The sequence below is a fragment of the Parasteatoda tepidariorum genome, chromosome 9, assembly GCF_982258835.1.
Source record: "Parasteatoda tepidariorum strain Cologne lab strain chromosome 9, Ptep-v5.0, whole genome shotgun sequence".
NCBI lineage: Eukaryota > Metazoa > Arthropoda > Arachnida > Araneae > Theridiidae > Parasteatoda > Parasteatoda tepidariorum.
The window spans coordinates 5,657,188-5,681,116 of NC_141763.1; the positions used below are offsets into that span (position 1 = coordinate 5,657,188).

The 23,929-nt window shown below is 30.4% G+C and overlaps 1 protein-coding gene across 1 annotated transcript in view; it reads left to right on the plus strand.

Moving 5' to 3' along the window:
• net (atonal bHLH transcription factor 8-like protein net) overlaps positions 1 to 23,613 on the plus strand; it is a 40,553-nt gene extending 16,940 nt beyond the window's left edge. The window contains exon 2 of the mRNA XM_016062623.4: positions 23,300 to 23,613. Coding sequence (XP_015918109.2) covers positions 23,300 to 23,305 — 6 coding nt within the window. The 3' untranslated portion in view covers positions 23,306 to 23,613. The remainder of the gene's footprint in view (positions 1 to 23,299) is intronic.
• Positions 23,614 to 23,929: the final 316 nt, after the last annotated feature.

Here is a 23,929-nt window from a genome sequence, read left to right on the forward strand (position 1 = left end):
ATATATATATATATATATATATATATATATATATATATATATATATATATATATATATATATATATATATATATATATATATATATATATATATACACACACACACTTTTCTTTCATTTAAACTTTACTCGTAATAAAAAAAGCTTTATAATTTTTATTGTATCATTTCTAATATTTGGCGGCACAGTGGTTGAGAATCACTGAGTTAAGCAATGAAAAGTTTTGTTTCCCCCCTCTTAAACAGAAAGAAGTAACTTAAAACTAGTTTTCGGCTGAGAATGGCAAGTTTCGTAACTAATTTTGAGATGATTTTTGAGTCAGGTCTAGGAATAGAAGCATCATATCATACCGGCTCCTCAGGCAAATAAAAAGTTCAAGGTAAGCCTTCTTGGCTTTTAATGAATCTTATTTTCCATTCGAATGGGTGGCGTATTCTTTTTAGGGAAAAATTGATCAGGGTGTTCGTTTTCTTTCTTGCAAATGTGTCTATTTCGGATTCCACATATCCACAGCAGTGATGAATGACATCGGATTAACGACATCGCATTCTTTCTCAAAGCGTCACTGTTATTTTATTCTAGGTACCCTTTCTTCGTAAGGGAAAACTATAGTCCCTGGCGAAATTATTAAACGCACTTCAACAGTGCTCCTCAACCCCCGGTCCGTGAATCAAATAGTACCTGGCCACCCATTTCATTAAAACTAAATTTAAATACCCCAAATTAAAAATATCCGTGTTCCATTAAAATTTTATTTATTTAATAAAAAGGGACCCCAGAAGGTACGGACATACATTTTTTAATGTTTGTAATGTATCATTGTCTCCGATTACCCCCAGATGAAATCGTCTCATTGCAAAGAAACAAGCTCAGGGTTTTCATTGATTTAACGTTCTAGTAAGTTAAAATGCTAAATCACTTTATATTTATTTTTTGGTGTAACGGTATTTTATTTTGAAGGCACGTCTAAATACAATTAAATTAAAATTAATTAATCAAAATAATCTAAAATGTAAACAATAAACGTCCCCCCCCCCAGATGGCCGCCGTAAAATTATCAAGCGGTGAGAGGTCTGCGGTGATAAAAAGGTTGGGGAACACTGCACTACAAGATTCTGTGTGTGATACTACTCTACAACTTTATTGTTTTTACGAGACTGAAGAAACCTGTTTGCACCTGTTTACGTTAGTGTATCCATGGGTTAAATGAGACGATATAGAATATAAATTAGACGATTGAATGATTAAATTAGACGATATATTATATAAATATGGAATATTTATTATATCAAGCATTATATATTAGTATATTATAATAATTCCACCAAATTTTTAGACGCACTGTAGGGGTGAGTGGGGTCAATTGTAACAGGGTACGATTGTAACAGAGCTAAAATTTCGAGTGTCGGGTTCTAGATTTGGTTCCTAGGTGGCGCACAGGGTGTATTTAATAAATCTACATGTACACCCCTGATTGCAACCATTTTTATGTACTTTTGAAAGAGTTACATCACAAAAGATATTTTCACGCCACGCAAGTACTTTTTTTGGTATTAGAATATTATATTGTAACAAAGTAATTTTGTTTAAGCAAATAAAAATTAGTAACCGAATATGTAAGTGGACACTTTAATTAACATTTCAATAAAAAAAGATTAGTTTTGCTAATTAACTAGCATTGTTTTTAACAAATGAAGCTGAAATGGCGTCTTGGGGACAATTGTAACAATAAGTAAAGGGACGATTGTAACAGCTGAAAATAAATAATCTTATGTTTACAAACCATTACTTAACTCTTTAAGAACCACCAATAGTTTCCTATATCATTTATATTATGTTGCATGTGCATTATTTTTATTTGTCACCTTTCACAGCATAAATTAAAATTTTTAACCCCTTAAAGTTAAAAGTTTAACCCTTTAGGTTTCTGCTCATTATTATTTTTACTCCTAAAATATCACTACTATTTCGATCAATAAAAAAATATATCACAACTATGATAATATGTATAATTAACTATGTTTTAGTTGAATTTATGAACTGTTACAATTGACCCCGTAAGTGGGGACAATTGTAACAAGTGCACGACTGTCAAAAATTGTTAATAACTAATATAATAACATTTAAAATAAGGTATTTATTTTTTTTCTAGTAGAGGATAGTCTACTTTACTCGTCTGTCAATTAATACTAATAATATATCGGATTTTTTGTTAGTTAAAAATAGTTAAGTAAAAAATGTTACAATTGACCCCACTCTCCCCTACTTTTTTGATAATGACATGATTTGCACGAGTTTATAGGCAATACTTTTATGTTTAAACATACATGTAATGGGTTTTTATTCAGGAGATTTTTTTATATACTTCCCATTTGTATTTATTTTTAACGTATTGCATTACAATGTTAACCCCAATTTATACAGTAGCGTAAAAACAACAAAGCTGTATAGAGTATCGAATAATAATTATAATTTTACGTAGAATCTTAAGAGAGCGTTTAATAATCAGGCTGAAGGTAATCCATAAAATCGATCTTAACATACACCAAGCAGAAAGGTAACTATTAAAGAGAAAATTAAATGAGTCCGGTTGCGTATTCATAAAAGTCAAGATAAACTGTGTCAGAATTATTAGCATTCATATGAAGAGTTGTTTGATTCAATATTGGCACCAGCTGTTTTACAGAGAGAAGTCGGAACAGAAATAGTTTGTTTTCTTTACGCCCTCAACCACAGACGGATTGTTCTTCTTGTTGAGTATAAAGCCCTCCAGATGTGACGTTTTAACCTTCTATCAGGATTTTTAAGCTGGTGTTTTTATTTTTTCCATCTTTAATTTCTATCTTAGGAGAAGATACCCCGCTTCAGTAAGACCAATCCATTCCTAATTCTTTGAAGAAGAAAAAATATTTTCTAATGTGTTACTATATTTTATTTTATTTTATATCCGTTGTTGAACAGCCAACCCAGTATTATGGATTTACGACTATTAATGTTCAACGCCGTACTCTTGTCATTTTGAATTCAATTCAGAAGACAAGGAATCTCCTGAATAAGTACCCACAGACCTGATATGGGAACATGGAGGACTTTGCGACTCGATGGATTTAACAGTGCACCAGTCACCATTTACTACACTGGGAGTCTTCGGCCGATGGGGATCGAACCCACGAACTCTTGAACATGGGCCCAGTGCCCTATCAATCAGGCTATCCCGACCTAACGTGTTGCTATATTTTATTTTATTTTATAACCGTCGTTGAACAGTCGACCCAATTTCATGTGTTTACGACTACTGATGTTCAACTCCGTAGCCTTGTCATTTTGAACCCGATCCAGAAGACAAGGGAACTCCTGGATCGAGTATTGAGAGAAATTTGCCTTAGTGGAGGACTTTTTGATGGAGCTAACCCGCATTTGCGTTACATGGAGAGGAAGATCACGAGAACCTCCCACGGTTAGCCTGACGGCAAAAGGACTCTAACCCATGATCCGTCTACCACTGAGGATATTTCACGTCAGCACTGTGGTCGATGCAAGCCGGATGCGGAATTTGTATCGACTGGGATTCGAACCCGGTTCACCTCATTGCAAGGTAAACGCTCTATCCCCTGAGCCATCCCGGCTTAATGTGTTACTATAGTATTGTTGGAAATAGCGATTGCGAAAGGTTGCTGAAATATTTAAAAATTTTGAACCAAATTATTTTTCAGCTTTTGAACCGAGCGCAATAGCGTCATTTTTGGATCTTGTGGGCATAAAATTCAGCAAACCAACCCTATTAACTAACTAAATTAATAGAGTCTCCCAAAAAGAAATTTTCTTACAATGAACTTCTCCTTATAACGATATTTTTAATCAAAGCCTTAAAGTATGTTCCTTATAACGAAGTGATTTTCTCCCCATAACAACATTTTTCAGACTTTTTTAACTTTACAATTTTCGTCACCTTTTGGAATGTTACTAACGTTTCGATTTCTACCATTTTTTTTATCTTTACAATTTTCGTCACCTGTTTTGGAATGTTACAAACGTTTTGATTTCTACCATTTTTGAAGAAGGGTGGAATTTCCGCTCTTTTAGTGTTATTTCATTCCAGCTGTTTTGAAACACATCTTTAGAATATCCTTTTTAATTTTAGAAGTATACTTTTAAGCTTATCGCATGGACTAAACATTCTGCAAAAAAAAAAAAAAGATTCTAAAGTACCTGCAAAAAAGAAATTTGAATTTTCTACAAACGAACTGCCGATAAGAGAATGAAGATAAAGTTAACTATATCCATGGTTCATTATAGGTAGTTTAGACTGTATTTCAGCGATGTTAAAGTGTATACTGACTAAACAGGAGGAAAATCGTATCGCAATATATGAGAGAAAGATATTGCGGAGTATACTTGGTGGTATAAATGAAAACAATAACTGGAGAAGGAGATTTAACTTTCCACTGTACAAGATTTACGAACAACCTGATATTATTAAATGCATAAAAATAAATCGAATGAATTGGATGGCCCACGTGGTTCGAATGAGTGATGACGCTACAATAATAAAGATAATTCGTTTTTAGACCCACTGGAACAAAAAAACTGTAAAGGCCGTGGTTTAGATGAGTTGATTCGGTGGAGTCTGATTTTCTTGTAAATAATGAAAAGAATTGGAGATCAAAGATAAATCGGAAGTCATTATAGAGAAATCTTCACAGGAAGGCATTGGCCCACATTGGGCTGTCTGGCCAACTATGATGACGATGAGACTGTTTCTTTTCGAGGGTCTGAGAAAATCCATATATATATATATATATATATATATATATATATATATATATATATATATATATATATATATATATATATATATATATATATATATATAATTTATGCAACTGTTAAATGGATTCTTTTTTTTCCAGGCGATTTCTTTTTTCAGTTATTCCTTAACGGGATGTATTTCCTATTTCTCATCAAAATTTTCACAGATTGCATTCCAGCTTACGAAAACCCTGGGTGCTTTCATTTGTCACACACAGACATTCTAAACACAAAACCCACCCACTAAAAGTGTTCTAGCCCAGAATAATACTCTTTCATCAAAATTTATAAAACAGGTTGTTTCTCTCTCTCTCTCCAGTGAAGAAAAAAGAAAGAAAGAAAAAAATGCGTTGCTAAAATGGTGAGATTTTGACAAAAGAACGCCATGAAAACTGGCAAATAGCCTCCAAATCTGACGGGGGAGAAAGAACACTCCCTGCCAAAGAATTTCATCCCCCCTCTCCCCCCTATCCACCCACGCTAACACACTCCCGCACACCCTTCTCCTAATTCTGAAAACATCTGGGAACCTTTCCGTTCTTCAGCCCCTGCAGCTACAGCTTCTCCTGCGCGCACTAACGGTACAAGGCAACAAGGAATCGATTTTAATATCGATGTGGGGCCTTTCGATGCAGCTTCCTTCTATTTGAATGCCATATCATAACTAGCTTTCAATCTTTTATCATGTTACGAATGCGATTAAAACATTTTATCGCTTTGATAAAAATGGAAACTGTTTTATTTGATAAAAGTTTTTATTAAATATAAAATAATATCAGCAGCATAATCACTATTAGTTTCTAAAAAACATTTAAAAAAAAGAAGATTGCTTTATATAAGAAAAATAAATGGAACAATGGATAATGGAAACTGTTTTATTTGATAAAAGTTCTTAATAAATCTAAAATAATATCAGCTGCATTGATCACTATTAGTTTCTGAAAAACATTAAAAAAATGATTGCTTTATATAAAAAAAAAATTAATGGAATAATGGATAATGGAAACTATTTTATTTGATAAAAGTTCTTATTTAATCTAAAATAATATCAGCTGCGTAATCACTATTAGTTTCTGAAAAACATTAAAAAAATGAATGTTTATATGAAAAAAAGAGGATTTATTAAATAATAAATGGAAACTGTTTTATTTAATAGAAGTTCTTATTAAATCTAAAATAATATCAGCTGCATGATCACTATTAGTTTCTAAAAAGCATTAAAAAATTGAATGTTTACATAAAAAGTGATTTGTTAAATAATAAATAAAAACTGTTCTATTTGATAAAAGATTTGATTCAAATCTCATTAAACTTGCGAAAACGAATGGTTTTTATTTGGAGGATCATTATTTGTTTTTTATTTCATTTGGTAAAAAATGTTTACACATTACAAAGTTAATTACAGAGATTAGTTTGTTTGATAAGCATTTTGCTTCAATTCTTAATTAGATCTGAAATAGTATAAATGAATGACTCTTGTTATTTGTTTCTAAAACACCTGATAAAATGAAATGTTTCATTATGCTAATAACGTATACTGGGTGCAACTAGGTTGAAGGCCCCTAAATGTTAATTTTCATTCGCCATAATTTTGCAGCTGTTTATTTTTGAAGTGATACTTCTTATGCGACTTCCAACAAGGTTGCGTTAAACGTTTAACGCTACATTTTTATTGGCCGGGAAATCACGTGGTAGGATCCAGTTTTCCCTCATTCATTTCCATATTGTTTTGGTTCTCACTAGCATAAAAGTATTGTTTTTCCGTAAATATTTTTTTAGTTTGATTAGATGCACATATAATTTAATAGGATAGTATTTTTTATTTTTAAATTTAGTGGATAACAATTGTAAAAAATGAGTGAAAACAATCCCACGGACAATGCGACGGATTTAAGGATATGTCAAGGTACGTCTCTTCAGAATATCAATTGATTGTTAGGTTTTCTCTTTTGAAATTACACTATGACGCATTCACATACATTATTAATACAAATACATTTTCCATGGCGCGACGATGAGGCAACCACAAGCACTTCCACTGGTTCAAGAGGTCCACGAGGGAAAAATGCACAATATTACCGTGATTACGGCGCACGGAAGCGAGCGGAGCAGGAAAAAGAGTCGTTGAATAGAACTAGTGATCCTTCTACGACTGCTGAATCTTCTACAATTAACGTCCGCAGGTTACGAAGTTTAACTTCTTCCGCGCGGAGGGACTCTACGCACTATTTTTTTTTTTTTTTTTTTTTTTTTTACATAAAATTGTTAATTTAAATAATATAGGAATCCTAAGGACAAGTGCAGAAGTAGCACACTAAAAGTAGTCAGACTACTGTAGTCGCTACTTGTTTTTCGTAGTTTGCAGTGTAGTGTGCCACTTTTTTTAAGAAGTAGTATAGTGATTTAAAAAAAAAGTAGTTTTTAACGATTCCTGGTAACTAGATTTTAAATTAGTAACATATATAAAAAGAGAGTCTTATCAGGGTTGTCACACCACACGGAAAACCTGGAAAATACAGGGAATTTACATCTGAAATAGCAGGGAAAATGCAGGGAATTTTGAGGTTTTCTTCAGAAACAGGGGGAAAAAAGAAACAGGGAATTTTTGTCTTTTAAAAAATGCAGACCTATCAAAGCATAATAATCTAATGGGATATATAAAGATGACAGTTAAGCTATATTAAATTTATTATAGCATTATGTCTTTCATGTTGTCCTTATTTCTCCACGTTTTCCCGGCAACTAAAACTAGCATCGCTTGTATAGCACACAAGAGCACAGTGCTTTCTCTTAATATAGTGTGCATAATATGTGCAGGGAAAACACGGGGAATTTTTTTTTTCTACAGTTATGAATGATAACCCTGTTTATATATATATATGTAGTAAACTGAAGAATCCTGCTCCATTGAAAATATTTGTACGTAAATAGGATGTAAAAATCACATAGACAAGAAATATTAAAAAAAAATTTTAAAGTCGATTCCTACTTAGATCATCAAAGAAAATTTTTATTTTAGCTACTTTTTATTAAACAATTAAAATTAAATTTTCTCATATAAAACTAAAATTAATTCATTAAATTTAATGAATGAATTAATATTTGAAAAAAACTGTATTAACATCATCCACTACAAGTTTAAAAAATATATATTTGAACTTGAGTGAAGGAATAAAAAGTATTTTATTTAACGATCGTAATTTTGAACAAGTTACATAAATATTCAGGGTGATTCTAAAAAGATGGGAAAAATTTTAGGAAGTGATAGTGCACACCCAGACAAACAATTTTTATCAAAGAATGCATGGTCGAAAACAAAACCCAAAACCGCTAGAGGGCGTCCAAGTTTATGTTCTTATATGAGGCAAAAACACACAAAGAACGATGAAGTTTAGTTATAAAAGCAAATTTAGCATGATTACAATAAGTGTTCAAAACCGTGGCCGGCAGCGGCTATGCTGGTACAACGGCGAAGAAAAGATAGGCGAACTTTCCCTGCTGCGGCCGAAAGCTTGGCGACAAATAACGTAGCGCAGTAACTCGATTGTGACTTTGTACTGATCTAAATTCTTAATAAATTCTTGCTGACTGGGCTCGTTCCTAGGCTGGAGTGGAGCCGGACCAGTAGCCAAGCTTTGGGCTATATGGTAAAGGGTCTATAATAACCTAGGTACATGTCCAAAGCTTGGAGAAAAGAAAAGAGAAAAGAAAAGAAAAGCGCAGTAACTCGCAATAGGAATGGAGCTTTCTCGTTTGCATGAAAAAACTTTCCAAATGCGCCAGCACCTTTGCGTTTTGTTTTCGACCATGCATTCTTTGATAAAAATTGTTTGTCTGGGTGTGTACTATCACTTCCTAAAATTTTTCCCATCTTTTTAGAATCACCCTGTATATAGGGAAAGTGCGAAACTAATAATAGGAATTGGGGAAGAAAAAAAAAAGGCGCACGGTATGAGACCACTATAAAAGTGTAAATTTGGTGACGTGGTGTCGTGTTCTTTATTGAACAGATTTGCCACAGAGAGTATAAAATAATTAGATATTGAAAAGTGCCCAATAAACTATTTTTTTTTGTTCACATAAGTTAAAAAGGATCACTGATGTTGTTTTTAAAATATGTGAAAAACTGAATCGCTCATAGTAAAACTTAAAACAATGACTAACGCTTAACCCAGCAGGAAATTCCATTTCATTTTTCGCTCTTCTCTATTTAATGAATAAATTAATAACTGAGAAAAACTGTATTAACGTCAAATGTCATCTATTACAAGTTTCTAAAATTGCATATGGATGAATAGAAAGTATTTTATGAACGACTGAAAATTTGAACAAGATGTATATAGGGGGAACTAATTGTAGGAATTGTATGGTTGATTGGGTGGAGTGTGATTCGATGTGCAACCATCTTCATGTTGTGATTTCTGGATTGTTCTTATCTAACATAAATGAAAGTGTCTTCGTGTGTTTTTTCTAAAACGTTGTGAGAACGTAGAAAATTCAATCATTTATCAGAATTTGATTTATTAATTATTCAAACTATCAGAAAAGCATAAAAACAACTACAGCGTGTTTGTTTCAAATTATTTAGCCAACGTCTAAAAAAAAAATTAAAAAGTGCGTATTTTTTAAGTTTTCATTAATTTTAAATACGATGCGCAAATGAAAGATATTAACCTATTTTGAAAAAATTTTGATGCTGTTTTTATTCTTAATAGGCAACTTTTTGGTCCTAAAAGCTTTCCGAAATTCCAAAATTCACTTTTCAGCTCTGTTTCGCAACAAACTACGGAAAATTATACCATGGAATAATTCTATAGAACAAACTATGGAATATTTCTGATCAGTATCTATAAGTTTCTAGTTCAGCAAACAAACCATAGAAGATAGAAATAAAAGAGCCATATTTCTGTTCATTTAATTAGCCAATGTTCAGCTCAACAACAAACTTATAGAAAATTGAAATGAATGAGTAATGTTTCTGACAATTTCATTCATAAAAGTTCAGTTCAACAACAAACTATGAAACATTTTAATGTATAAAAACTATTTTCAGTCATTCAATGATATGAGTGCAAGCAACAAAATAATCTAAATATACATTTGAGGACTTAGTTCATTCTTCTCAACTACCAGTTCCATTTAACAACCCCCTTTCTTCGATCAGCTCCCCGGTTCATCGCTACCAGCTGACGCTATAATGAATTGACCATTCCGCTGACTCACCCCATTCCCTTCACAAGAATTCTTTTTTTTTATATTTATTCTTTCCCCCTTTTCTTTCGAAGTTTTCGGAAAGAAGCCACCCCCGAGAGACAGAATATTCTTTGATACAAATTTATGATTTTTGAAAAATTAAGAGAAAAGAAAAAGTTTCTTTTATTGCAAGATTTTTAATTTATATGCGCATTCATAATTTTAAAAGCAAACTTGGGAAACATGTATCGAGAATATTATTCGAGAAGATAAGACATTTGCAATACATTCCTCATTATCAAAAAGATTAGGTACATACTTATGTTTTTATTTATTATGTTTTTATGTATTTTATTTATTATGCTTTTATTTATTAATTTAATGAATATCATTTCACGCAGAGCCTTATTAATATTTATTTGATTAATATTTAGATTGAATATAAATTAATCTTTATTTAAATGTGAATTAATATTTATTTGATGTTTTTTGTTTAAATTTTTTAATTATCTTTATTTGAAAAAACTTTAAACATGAAAGCAAATATTTTTTTAAACATGGAGTCTCCTCTTTTTTTAGTCCATATCATTTCCAATTTATATTTTAAAACTCAAAGCCCAGAAAGCATGTAACCTTAAAGGCAACCTTGTCGTCGGAATTTTCATCTTATTGTCACGAAAATGTTTGTACTAAAAACCTTTTTTCAATAAAGCAAAAATATTGCTCTTTCAAACCTTTCATCCTAAAAGGATTAAAAAAAATTTCTTTTAAAGCTTTTTTTTTTTAAAAAAAGAAATGGTCACTTAGATCCATAATGACGTTTTAGCTAATGTCACACTATCGATGGGATCAAATTGCATTGTCCATTAAAATTTCTTGACAAGGTGGATTTTAGCTGAGACTTTGCGAAAAGAAACTTTGTAATTACCTAGATTTAAGATTAGTTTCATCCTAAGACAACCTCTATTTAAGGTTTTTTATATAGAAAGTTGTTTTCCAAGGTATTGCATTAGGGCGCAGTGTTTCCCAAACTTATGACTTTTGTGTACCTTTTTCTAAATTTTTCGTAACACTCTGTACCATTAATATAATAATAACTGTATTTTTTACTGTAAAAAAATTGCACAAAAGTCAAAAATCACAACTGGCTGTTGACACCACTCATTATTAACTGTTAACTCTGCAAAAGATAGCCAACAGAGCAATACGTAATCGTAAATTTTCATGGCTAGCTTAGTTTTAAAATAAAAAGATTTTGCAAATTTCGTTTGTTGCAAAATATTTCGCATAGGAACGTGTACCCCCATTAAATTGTTCCCGTACCCCTGGGGGTACGCGTACCACACTTTGGGAAACACTGGATTAGGGTAAAGTGAATAGAGCAGATTGTCACAGGTTTTAAGGTTAGAAGGTTTACACGTAAACCGTACAAAAACCTTTTGAAAGGTTTCTGTTGAGTGAAAATGAGCCTTATTTTGCTATTTGGGAGGCCTCAAAAGACCTAGAGAATAGTCTCGTTTTCTTCCCCCATTGAATAGTCAGATAAAAAAAAAAAAAGTCGCAAATGGTGACCATGCTTTTTTGGAGAGCGGCAGTTCCATTAAATTTTTGCTGACCAACCAGACAGTCGGTCCATCTGAACCATTAACCATTCCATTACGAGGGTAATAATAAAGGACAACTCCGTCCTTTGCCACCCTTTTCTTCTAGGAGAGAATCAGGGGTGGGGTGGTGGGTGGAGAGAGCGGGTGGAGCGGGAGAACTCCCCGATTCTTTCTGTCTTGTGCCTGGCCACGTGTTCAGGGGAAGTGATGCGTGGGGGATGGTATTCTTCCTCCCCATCCCCTGTCAGTAATGTGAAGGGAAGGTGCGAAGTGGGAGGGTGGAGTGCCGGGAGAGATGCAGATGGCAGGGACACCGATGATCGATCCGGGACTTTCCTCTGCCTGCTGCTCTTGGCGTTCCTTTTCTCTCCATCCTCCTCTCTTTCGGGATGCTCCCCTCCTTCAAAAGGGATTTTGCTAGGATGATGATTGGATGTGGATTTTGAAAATTGAACTCTAAAACTTTGATTGCGTTTTTTTATATTTTTAAATCTTATAATTTCATTAATTTTTTTTTCTTTTTTGGTTTCAACTATTTTGATATATAACATAAAAAGCTTATATTAATCTTTATATGTTATCCTAATTAATTATTCTAATCGAAATACTTAAATTTGTTGTGATCTTTAAGCAAAAGACTTGGAACTGCAAAAAACTGAAGTCACGAAAACTATTAAAATATCAAACTTTAAAGTTCGCTGGTAGCGCTACTACAATTCTTTTATTCCTCGAACAGTTTAATTATGTTATTATTTTTAACACGTATAAAATGTGTATTTTTTTTAATAAGTCATAACTTTATACTTTTATATATTGTTATCATTACAAATTTGATTCAGCTCATTTCGACTGAGCTTCTATCATAGGGAAACTTTTGCAAATCGAAAATATTTGTTAAAATTTTTGGATTGTAATTAAACATTTTTGGCGGGGGGGGATGTAACATAAAAAGCTTCTAATAATCTTTTTATGTTATCCTAATTAATTATTCTAATCGAAATATTTTTCTCACACTTTTAAAAGCCACATTCTGTTCTTAAATCAATTTTTGGCTCAAGCATGCATTTAATCGAAAGCAGGACATTTTTCTCTTTGCTCTCCGTGGGAAACACTCAACCTATTTGATAAATCAATTACAATTACTAAGATGTCCCTCTTTCCCTAAATTGAAACATTTTACGGATTTACTATGCAAGATTTTCCCTAACATATAATCAAGAAGCACAACTTTTCGTGTACACTTTCATGACTACCAGTAGATAATACAATTCCAGCAAAAAACGACGAAAATTTTAAGATATGTTTGTTGGCAGGACAGCACTTCTTCAGGGGACACACTGGAGCCTTTCTGTTGTCAGTGGTGAAACCAAGAGCTGTCAGTTTTTGGTTTCACCACTGACAACAGAAAGGCTCCAGTGTGTCCCCTGATGAAGTGCCTTCATGCCAACAAACATATCTTAAAATTTTCGTCGTTTTTTGCTGGAATTGTATTTCTGACTTTATAAATTGAAATAAAACAAATTTGGATTTAGCTGCCTTTAAGCGCTTTTCTATTTTGATTTATTGTTTTAAATGTTCTCTTACTTATTTTGTCTTTTTCTGAATTTGTAAATTAGTTTCATTTCTTTGATTAAACCAGTAGATAATCATTTCAGTGGCAAAAAGAGGCTGAATAGTTTTATTAATTTTGTATTTTAAAACTAATAAAGATTTTTGTTTAAACAAAATAGCATGTGCTGAAAGGAAAATCGTAAAAGCTGTAAAGTAAACTCAATGTTTTAAATCATAGTAAAATTAATATAATTTACGATAAATAATTAAATATATAATTACTTTTCTGCAATGAACATAAATATATTGTAAAAATAATAGTTTTCAGTTTGATTTATAAGTGAAATGATGAGACAATTTCGTTTTTCTTTTTCGACGAGGTAAATATTAAACTTAATATTTCCCGTTAAAAACAATGCTGTGTTTATTGGAGAAAAAAACGTTAAAATTTCGGGTATAATTTTTTTTGTACGAAAAAAAGCAAATTTTTTCTTAGATAAATACAAAGCTTAACTTCTCACTTGGAATAAAAAGTTTCAATTGTAAAAACTTATTTTTTTCCCCGAAAATAAGGGGGACATTTTGTATCTAGTTTAAAAAACGGGCAGCTTTTCTTGAATTTTTCTTTCTATCAAAATAAGGGCAAAAATTAGCCACTCACGTAAAAAATGTAGTTTTTTTTTTTTTTTTTTTTTAAATGTAGTTTTTATGCGAGTTAAGTTGAAAATTTAACATCTCGCGTAAAAAAAATCTGAAGTTAATAGTTTTAATTGAAAGAAAAAACAGCTTCTTCCCAAAAGTTCTTATATTAATAAAATAAAAAGTTTTGATTGAAAACTTATATTTCTTGCTTCGCAAGTAAATATTTATGGATGCGCGTAATAATTTGCATTATATATAAATTTGAAGAGCTCTCTATAATAGTTTAAGGTGCAGTATAAGATAACACTGCATATAGTTTATAGATAAGTACATAGTATAACGAATAGTTTATAGATAAGGTGCAGTTAATAGATAACACTGCTTCTTCCTCATTTTTCTCCATTATTTTTCTTCTTTTCTTCAAAAATTTTTTTTAAAGATAAAAAGCGAATGATTAAGTTTTCTTATTCTAAAAATTATTTATTTTATTTCTAATATTCTTATTATTTTATTTTTCAAACCACAATGCTTAATAAGTTGTGAAACTTTTTTTAAAAAGGGGATAATTTTTCTTTAAATTAATTAATAATTAGTGGTTATCAGTGCTTGTACCAGTATTTAGAGATTCTTCTATTAGATTTATCAATGAAAACCAAACAACGTACCCAAAAAACATTTAGGTTTCCATTATTGTTTTTTTTTTCCAATGCCCACAGGTGTTAACATCCGTCAATTCAGGCATATACAGGGCGATTTTGTTGGCCTCTCTTTCAGGGGCACCCTATTAGGTGGGCCGACGTCGCTCCCACAGTTAGGATAGATAGTACAGAGAAGGAAAAAACATCCATGCCTTGCCCGGGATTCGAACCCAGAACCTTTCTGATGCAAGGACAGTTCCCTGCCCCCTACACAGGCCGATCGGCAGTTTTTATTATTGTAAGCGTACGGGAATTTTTTAGAAACACATAAAAAAGATGGATCTGGTTAATTGCGCAGTTTAATGCCACAAGAACAGGGTGCTGTTACTCTGCGCCAAATTTAAAAATTAAATGAAGACTTTGGTACAAACTTAAACTAACGAAGTAAAATGGTACTAGCAGCTTTGTCTGAAGCATGAACAAAAGAGAGAGAAAAACGGGTTAACAAACAAAAAAAAGTGAAAACGGCAGGTTTCAAGGCTTTGACATCCGTATTTACGAAAAGATATAAGGCCCTAAGTAGTATATATCTTTTTCTAGAAGGGGATTATTTTTACATCAGGTTTATTTAACATTAATAAATTAAAATAAAAATTACATAACAAGTGCTATAATTTTAGCAAGAGAGAAATAGGTAATTTTTTTTGCGAGAGAAAATTATCTTCATAAATTAGAAATGTTAGTAACACTTTTATTTAAATCCATTCTAAGATTTCTCATTCTTGATAAGAATTTTAATTGGTTTTTGTGCAACATAATCATAAGCGATGTAATTTTTTCTAGAGGTGACATTTTTATCAAACTGCTCCTTAGAATTGTTTCCATTTGGATAATTAACGATTACCCGTAATTTCCTATAGATAATATGAATATGCTCAGAAACATCCTAATGTCTACATGGAAAATGGGATGTTTTTGTTCCGAAATATTTTTTTCCTGTACAATTCGAAAATATGACTTATCTCAGTCCTTCCAATTCTTATTTCATTTTATCTCAATTCTTCCATTTCTTATTTCATTTTATCTCAATTCTTCCAATTCTTATTTCATTCTTTCTCAATTCTTCCAATTCTTATTTCATTTTTTTCTCATTTCTTCCAATTCTTATTTCATTTTTTTCTCAATTCTTCCAATTCTTTTTTCATTTTATCTCAATTCTTCCAATTCTTATTTCATTTTATCTCAATTCTCCCAATCCTTTGTCACATAACTATAAATTCGATGAGGTCAGTACTAGCTTTTTCTAAAAAGTGAATTCACTAATGATGACAGTTTAGTGATGCGTATGTTATTGATCGAAACGGGTGGTTGTTGACAATCACATAGTCGCTTTGGTAAATGTCCGAAATATAAACTAGGTCTAGTTAAGTGCCACTGACCGGTATGCCCTACATCAACGTTTTTTTAAGGTTCAGTGCCTGTTGCCCGGTATGCCCTACATCAACGTTTTTTTAAGGTTCAGTGCCACTGCGCAGTATGCATTTAACCATTACTCCGAACACTGATGTTTCTCCTAATCAGGAGCGGATCCAGAAATTTTTCCTGGGGGGGGGGTCATAGATTCGAATCCCCCCCACCACAATAAACTTTTTTTTAATAAAAAAAAATCTTTTTTAAAAATTTTTTTGAAAAAAAGGGGGGATTTAATGCTAGTCTTCTTATTTAATTTTCTCATAATGAACAATAGATTTTTCGATTCGATTTCGAAAATCGATTTTTCCGACCTACCTAGATATATATGCCCCCTTAAATAATTTTTTAAATATTTTATTTCTTTCGTAAACTATTAAAAAAATTATTATTTTCATTTTTTTTCTTCAATTTTTTTTTTTTCATTTCAGGGGGGGGGCATGACCCCTATGACCCCCCCCCCCCGCTGGATCCGCCACTGCTCCTAATCTATCCTCAGCAGAAATTAAAATATCGAATAAATATAATAATATCAACGAGTAAATTAATATCAAATCGAATATAACAAATATATCGGACATTCACCAAAGCGACTATGTGATTGTTGACATTCACCGGTGAAAGTCGACATTCTCTTGGTCATTCACGGTAACATAGTCCCAGAATTATTGTGAATTTTAAGAATTATCAATGTAGGTTGTTACTTAAATATTTAAAGCAGAATAAAAAATTATGGAACTCAGTGGAGTGCGATGAATTGTTAGAATGTTGAAACTTCATGAATCTGAATTCTCTAAGCAGGCGAAATACAATTTACCGTTGAAAATTTGATCTGTAAATTTACTTTATTCTTCTAAAAATGTTATAAGATTTAAGAAATGTTAGGAAAATTTTGTTACAGTTATATAGTCTACTATTTTGTCTTTTGAGCTTAAAAGCAAAGTTGGAAGATTACTTTAAAATTGTTTCATTAATAATTTGTGTGAAACGAAATATATTTATTAAATATTGATACTGAATGTATACTGAAAGTTAAATTCAGAATTAATAATATGTAGTAACTCCGTTTTAGCATTCCTTTTTTGTTTGGATGTGACTAATAATAATTTTGAATATTTTGCTATATTTTGAATACTTTTTTTTAGTCATATTATCAAGAAGTGAAATTTTATTTAGGTCAAAAAAAATGCTTTAAACACTAAGTTTAAAATTCTGTAATTAGAAAAAGAATAAGATTCTGCATATTTTGAATATTTTGGTATGTTTTAAATACTTTTTTAGTCATATTATCAAAAAGTAAAGTTTTATTTAGGTCAAAAAAACGTGTTAAACTCTGAATTTAAAATTCTGCAAATAGAAAAGGAATAAGATTGCTTGTGGCTTAGCGTATTTTACTTTTAATGAATCAAAAGTATACCTCATCGTTCTTGGAATGAGTTGAAAAACTCTTACTATTCTCAAAGTAGTATTCAAAATAATAGAATAAATTATAAAATCGTCACCAGATGGCAGCACTAAGCCTAAGGCTGATACATTTTATGAAAGGGAAAGTTTTGCCCCTGAAATGTTTGCTTTACATTCTTAGCGGTCATTCTACAGGAAAGAAACTTTTACCCTCTGATTCAGCAAATTGTTAATCTTATGAAGTTTTATGAGAATTTATAATTTTAGATAAATGTTTTTAAAATTTTATTTCATTGAAAATTCCAACAATAGTTTTGTTTTTTAAACAGTAAAATGTGCTTTTTTTATTTTATTTCGGAGATGAGTTCAAAAATAAAATGATACTTTTATTTATCTTTTTAAAATATGATTGATTATAAACTTCTATTATTTAAATTACAATTTCGTTACATATATATTAGGGCTCTGTAATCATTTTATGCTCAAATATAACAGAGCAGGAAATATTTTCGACAAACATATTTCGTATTCTTTATTTATGCTGATTATGACTGCAAGTTTCTACATCGGAGGGAAAAAAAACTCTCTAAGAAATTGGTTTCTTTTATCCCAAGTGAAGGAACAGAAAAAAAAAATCTTTTTCGGAAGAAAAAAAATTATTTTTTTAAACAATTTAAAATTTCAACGTGGATGGATTAAATAATGGTATTAACTTTAAAGCTATTTAATATGTCATTATTAAATGAACAAAAACTAAAAGGCAACAATTGGTATTAAAAAAAGTTAAATGAACTGAATCTGTTGAGAATAATTAATTTTACAATATTTTATGGAAATGAGTGTAGCAAAACTTAATTATATTCTAATACCTGTATGTCTAATATATTCTAATACCTGATGATTAATATTTTACATGGAATCTTATAGTGTGTCTAATAATTTGGCCAGGGACTGTATATAAAGAACTGTTAAAATAATCTAATGAAATTCAAACAACATGAAAATATGTTATAATTGCAAGATACAAAGATAACCTTAGTCTTTAAAATAACAGGATTTATGCAAATACCAGGCAATTGACTTGCCTTGTTAAAAATGTCTTTAAGGTCCGAACTAACCCTACTTATTTATGTCTCCAAAAATTCTATAATATCCTTACTGTTTTAAATCTCAAAGTACACTGGGACTTCTATTCAACGAACATCCATTTTGCGAATTTCTCTATTTTGCGATTTTTTTTTCTCGGGGAACCAAGAACATTTTGGAATTAAAAAAACTTCCGAATAGCGAAGTTAATTTTCTATTTAACGAACTTTTCTTTCAGATCCACTTTCTCTATTTCCCAAAAATATTTCGGATCATTTCAAACTTGTTAACGCATGTTACGGGGAAATTGATTTTCGAAGCAACTTTTAGAGAAAGCAGTAAAATCCCTTTCCCTTTTTGTTTGCATTTCAAACGAAAAAATTTACGGATTTTGCCGCTAGTTTATTAAACTTAAGAACGCACGTGGTAAAATTGCTTTTATAATAAACGCAACTATAATATTATATATAAATTTAGTTTTTGTTATGGTTGTTATGTATGTAGCATGATAGTGTAACACTGGATAATGTTTTGCTCTATTCTTGCTTTTCATGCAGATTTCTTTTAGGGTTAGGATTCATAAAAATAAATAGTAGATATTAGTTAACAAGATAAAGGTATATGAATTGCTATTTTAATTACATCTTGGGTTCATGAATTTAAAACCTGTTTTGTGTTGTATAAGTATTTCAAAAAGGTGATTTTCTATTTTAACGAATTTTTCATATAATTTAGCGAATTCGTTAAATAGAGGTCCGACTGTATATTATAAACCTAGGAGTCAAAATATATTTACCACCCTCTGCGTATACTAGGGAGAAAAATAAAGCATTCTATTTCTGGTATAGATTGTTAAAATAGAACATCGGGAGCAAAATAAGTTCTAACAAAATCCATCCAGAGAGATTGCAGAAGAGAGCAGGTGATGTCTGTTAAGTGACACGTTCTTAAGAGGGAGGGAGGGGGGTGTTCACCATCTGGCAAACTCTTTTAAAACAGACATCAAGCAATGAAAACAAATGGAATAAATGCTTTCCTTTCAAAAGGACCGCCGGCGTTGAAAGCGGCTGTAAACACTTAAATCTGTGATTGTAATTTCTTCTAAGATGTTTCCGGGAATCCGGCCTCATTTTGCCGGGTATCCAGCGCCGGGTAACACTCAACACAACCCAATTCAGAATTAATTATACAGTGATTATAAATTGTTAGACGCACTCTAAGATTTTGTGTAAAATCTTAATTATCAGGCGATTCTAATACAGTTTTATTGCTATTACGCGGTTTGCACTTGTTTACGTTCGTGTATCAATGGGTTAAATGAGACGATATATAATATTAATTAGACTATTGGATACATGAGACGATATATTATATAAATATGGAATATTTATTATATCAGTTATTATATTAGTATATTATAATAATTAGATCAAATTATTAGACGCACTCTAAGATTCTGTGTAAAATCTTAATTATCAGGTGATTCTAATACAGCTTTATTGCTATTACGCGGTTTGCACTTGTTTACGTTCGTGTATCAATGGGTTAAATGAGACGATATATAATATTAATTAGACTATTGGATACATGAGACGATATATTATATAAATATGGAATATTTATTATATCAGTTATTATATTAGTATATTATAATAATTAGATCAAATTATTAGACGCACTCTAAGATTCTGTGTAAAATCTTAATTATCAGGTGATTCTAATACAGCTTTATTGCTATTACGCGGTTTGCACTTGTTTACGTTCGTGTATCAATGGGTTAAATGAGACGATATATAATATTAATTAGACTATTGGATACATGAGACGATATATTATATAAATATGGAATATTTATTATATCAGTTATTATATTAGTATATTATAATAATTAGATCAAATTATTAGACGCACTCTAAGATTCTGTGTAAAATCTTAATTATCAGGTGATTCTAATACAGCTTTATTGCTATTACGCGGTTTGCACTTGTTTACGTTCGTGTATCAATGGGTTAAATGAGACGATATATAATATTAATTAGACTATTGGATACATGAGACGATATATTATATAAATATGGAATATTTATTATATCAGTTATTATATTAGTATATTATATTAGTATATTATAATAATTAGATCAAATTATTAGACGCACTCTAAGATTTTGTGTAAAATCTTAATTATCAGGCGATTCTAATACAGCTTTATTGCTATTACGCGGTTTGCACTTGTTTAAGTTCGTGTATCAATGGGTTAAATGAGACGATATATAATATTAATTAGACTATTGGATACATGAGACGATATATTATATAAATATGGAATATTTATTATATCAGTTATTATATTAGTATATTATAATAATTAGATCAAATTATTAGACGCACTCTAAGATTTTGTGTAAAATCTTAATTATCAGGCGATTCTAATACAGTTTTATTGCTATTACGCGGTTTGCACTTGTTTAAGTTCGTGTATCAATGGGTTAAATGAGACGATATATAATATTAATTAGACTATTGGATACATGAGACGATATATTATATAAATATGGAATATTTATTATATCAGTTATTATATTAGTATATTATAATAATTAGATCAAATTATTAGACGCACTCTAAGATTTTGTGTAAAATCTTAATTATCAGGCGATTCTAATACAGCTTTATTGTTATTACGCGGTTTGCACTTGTTTACGTTCGTGTATCAATGGGTTAAATGAGACGATATAGTATAATATTAATTAGACTATTGGTTACATTAGACGATATATTATATAAACATGGAATATTTATTATATCAGTTATTATATTAGTATATTATAATAATTAGATCAAATTATTAGACGCACTCTAAGATTTTGTGTAAAATCTTAATTATCAGGCGATTCTAATACAGCTTTATTGTTATTACGCGGTTTGCACTTGTTTACGTTCGTGTATCAATGGGTTAAATGAGACGATATAGTATAATATTAATTAGACTATTGGTTACATTAGACGATATATTATATAAACATGGAATATTTATTATATCAGTTATTATATTAGTATATTATAATAATTAGATCAAATTATTAGACGCACTCTAAGATTTTGTGTAAAATCTTAATTATCAGGCGATTCTAATACAGCTTTATTGTTATTACGCGGTTTGCACTTGTTTACGTTCGTGTATCAATGGGTTAAATGAGACGATATAGTATAATATTAATTAGACTATTGGTTACATTAGACGATATATTATATAAACATGGAATATTTATTATATCAGTTATTATATTAGTATATTATAATAATTAGATCAAATTATTAGACGCACTCTAAGATTTTGTGTAAAATCTTAATTATCAGGCGATTCTAATACAGCTTTATTGTTATTACGCGGTTTGCACTTGTTTACGTTCGTGTATCAATGGGTTAAATGAGACGATATAGTATAATATTAATTAGACTATTGGTTACATTAGACGATATATTATATAAACATGGAATATTTATTATATCAGTTATTATATTAGTATATTATAATAATTAGATCAAATTATTAGACGCACTCTAAGATTTTGTGTAAAATCTTAATTATCAGGCGATTCTAATACAGCTTTATTGTTATTACGCGGTTTGCACTTGTTTACGTTCGTGTATCAATGGGTTAAATGAGACGATATAGTATAATATTAATTAGACTATTGGTTACATTAGACGATATATTATATAAACATGGAATATTTATTATATCAGTTATTATATTAGTATATTATAATAATTAGATCAAATTATTAGACGCACTCTAAGATTTTGTGTAAAATCTTAATTATCAGGCGATTCTAATACAGCTTTATTGTTATTACGCGGTTTGCACTTGTTTACGTTCGTGTATCAATGGGTTAAATGAGACGATATAGTATAATATTAATTAGACTATTGGTTACATTAGACGATATATTATATAAACATGGAATATTTATTATATCAGTTATTATATTAGTATATTATAATAATTAGATCAAATTATTAGACGCACTCTAAGATTTTGTGTAAAATCTTAATTATCAGGCGATTCTAATACAGCTTTATTGTTATTACGCGGTTTGCACTTGTTTACGTTCGTGTATCAATGGGTTAAATGAGACGATATAATATATAAATTCGAAAATTGGTTAAATCAGACGATATATTATATAAATATGGAATATTCTTATATAAAGCATTATATTAGTATGTTGTAATAATTAGATCAAATTATTCGACGCAATTTAGTTGTTTTAATAATGACATGATTTGCTCGAGTATATAGGCAACACTTTTATATTTAAACATACATGTAATGGGTTTTAATTCGGGAGATTTTTTTATATACTTCCTATTTGTATTTATATCAACTTAGAGCTCGTGTATTATATTTTGTTTTAGTTCCTTATATTTATTAATGAAATAAAGAAATATGTTGATTTTTTTCCTTTTTTTTTTCTTCAAGAAACTTGGTAAGCGAATCAGTTAATATGATGTGTATAATATGTACAGAGAAAACACAGATTTGAGTGTCAGACCTGTGAAACTTCACAGGTTTACCTAATATACATTAAATTTTCAAATTGCTTGTGTTAGATGCCTAAGTATTAATTGTAATATACATTAAATTACAAATTGCTTGTGTTCGATGCCTAAGCTCTAATTGTAATATACATTAAATTATAAATTGCTTGTGTTAGATGCCTAAGTACTAATTGTAATATACATTAAATTATGAATTGCTTGTGTTAGATGCCTAAGTAGTAATTATAATATACATTAAATTACAAATTGCTTGTGTTAGATGTCTAAATACTAATTGTAATATACATTAAATTACAAATTGCTTGTGTTAGATGTACTAATTGTAATTTCTCTGTTTTAGGATTAAGAAGTATCGAAGGCAGCTGTAATTAGTGCTTCCAGTTGTGCCAACTCAGTTTATTTTTGAAGCAATAAAACTTTGTTTAGAGAGATGCCAAGTAACCAAACCAATGTACAAAAATGTATTTTCCCTCCTTTCATAGAATGAATGTTTAAAATAATGCTTTTGTGAGATAATTATATGTAAAACATCGAATTTTACAAATAGGCTTCTTTAAAGGTGGACCGTCCGCTAAATGTTAAACAAAAATTTCGATAAAGATTTATTTTAAACTGTGAACTTGTAGCTTTTTGGAAGTGGTTAAATTATTTAAATTTTTCTTTTTTTATTCATATTCATCAAAATATATCTGCTATTTACGATAAATCAGCAGCTTTTCTATTTATCGAAAAATTAACCTTGTAGGTCGCCAAATGAAGAATCGTCGCCATGTGAAGAATCGTCGCCAAATCTTCAGAAATGGTGTTTCCATTATTGTTGGTGTTTCGTATGAAAAACCCTTAAGAGTTCATAATCTATGAAGTCAAAAGAATAGGCATATTGATCCGAAACAAAATCTGACGTACCTTTAGCTTTAACAAGTACACTAATTACAAACAACGTGGAGTTAAATTTAAACATAAGCCTACT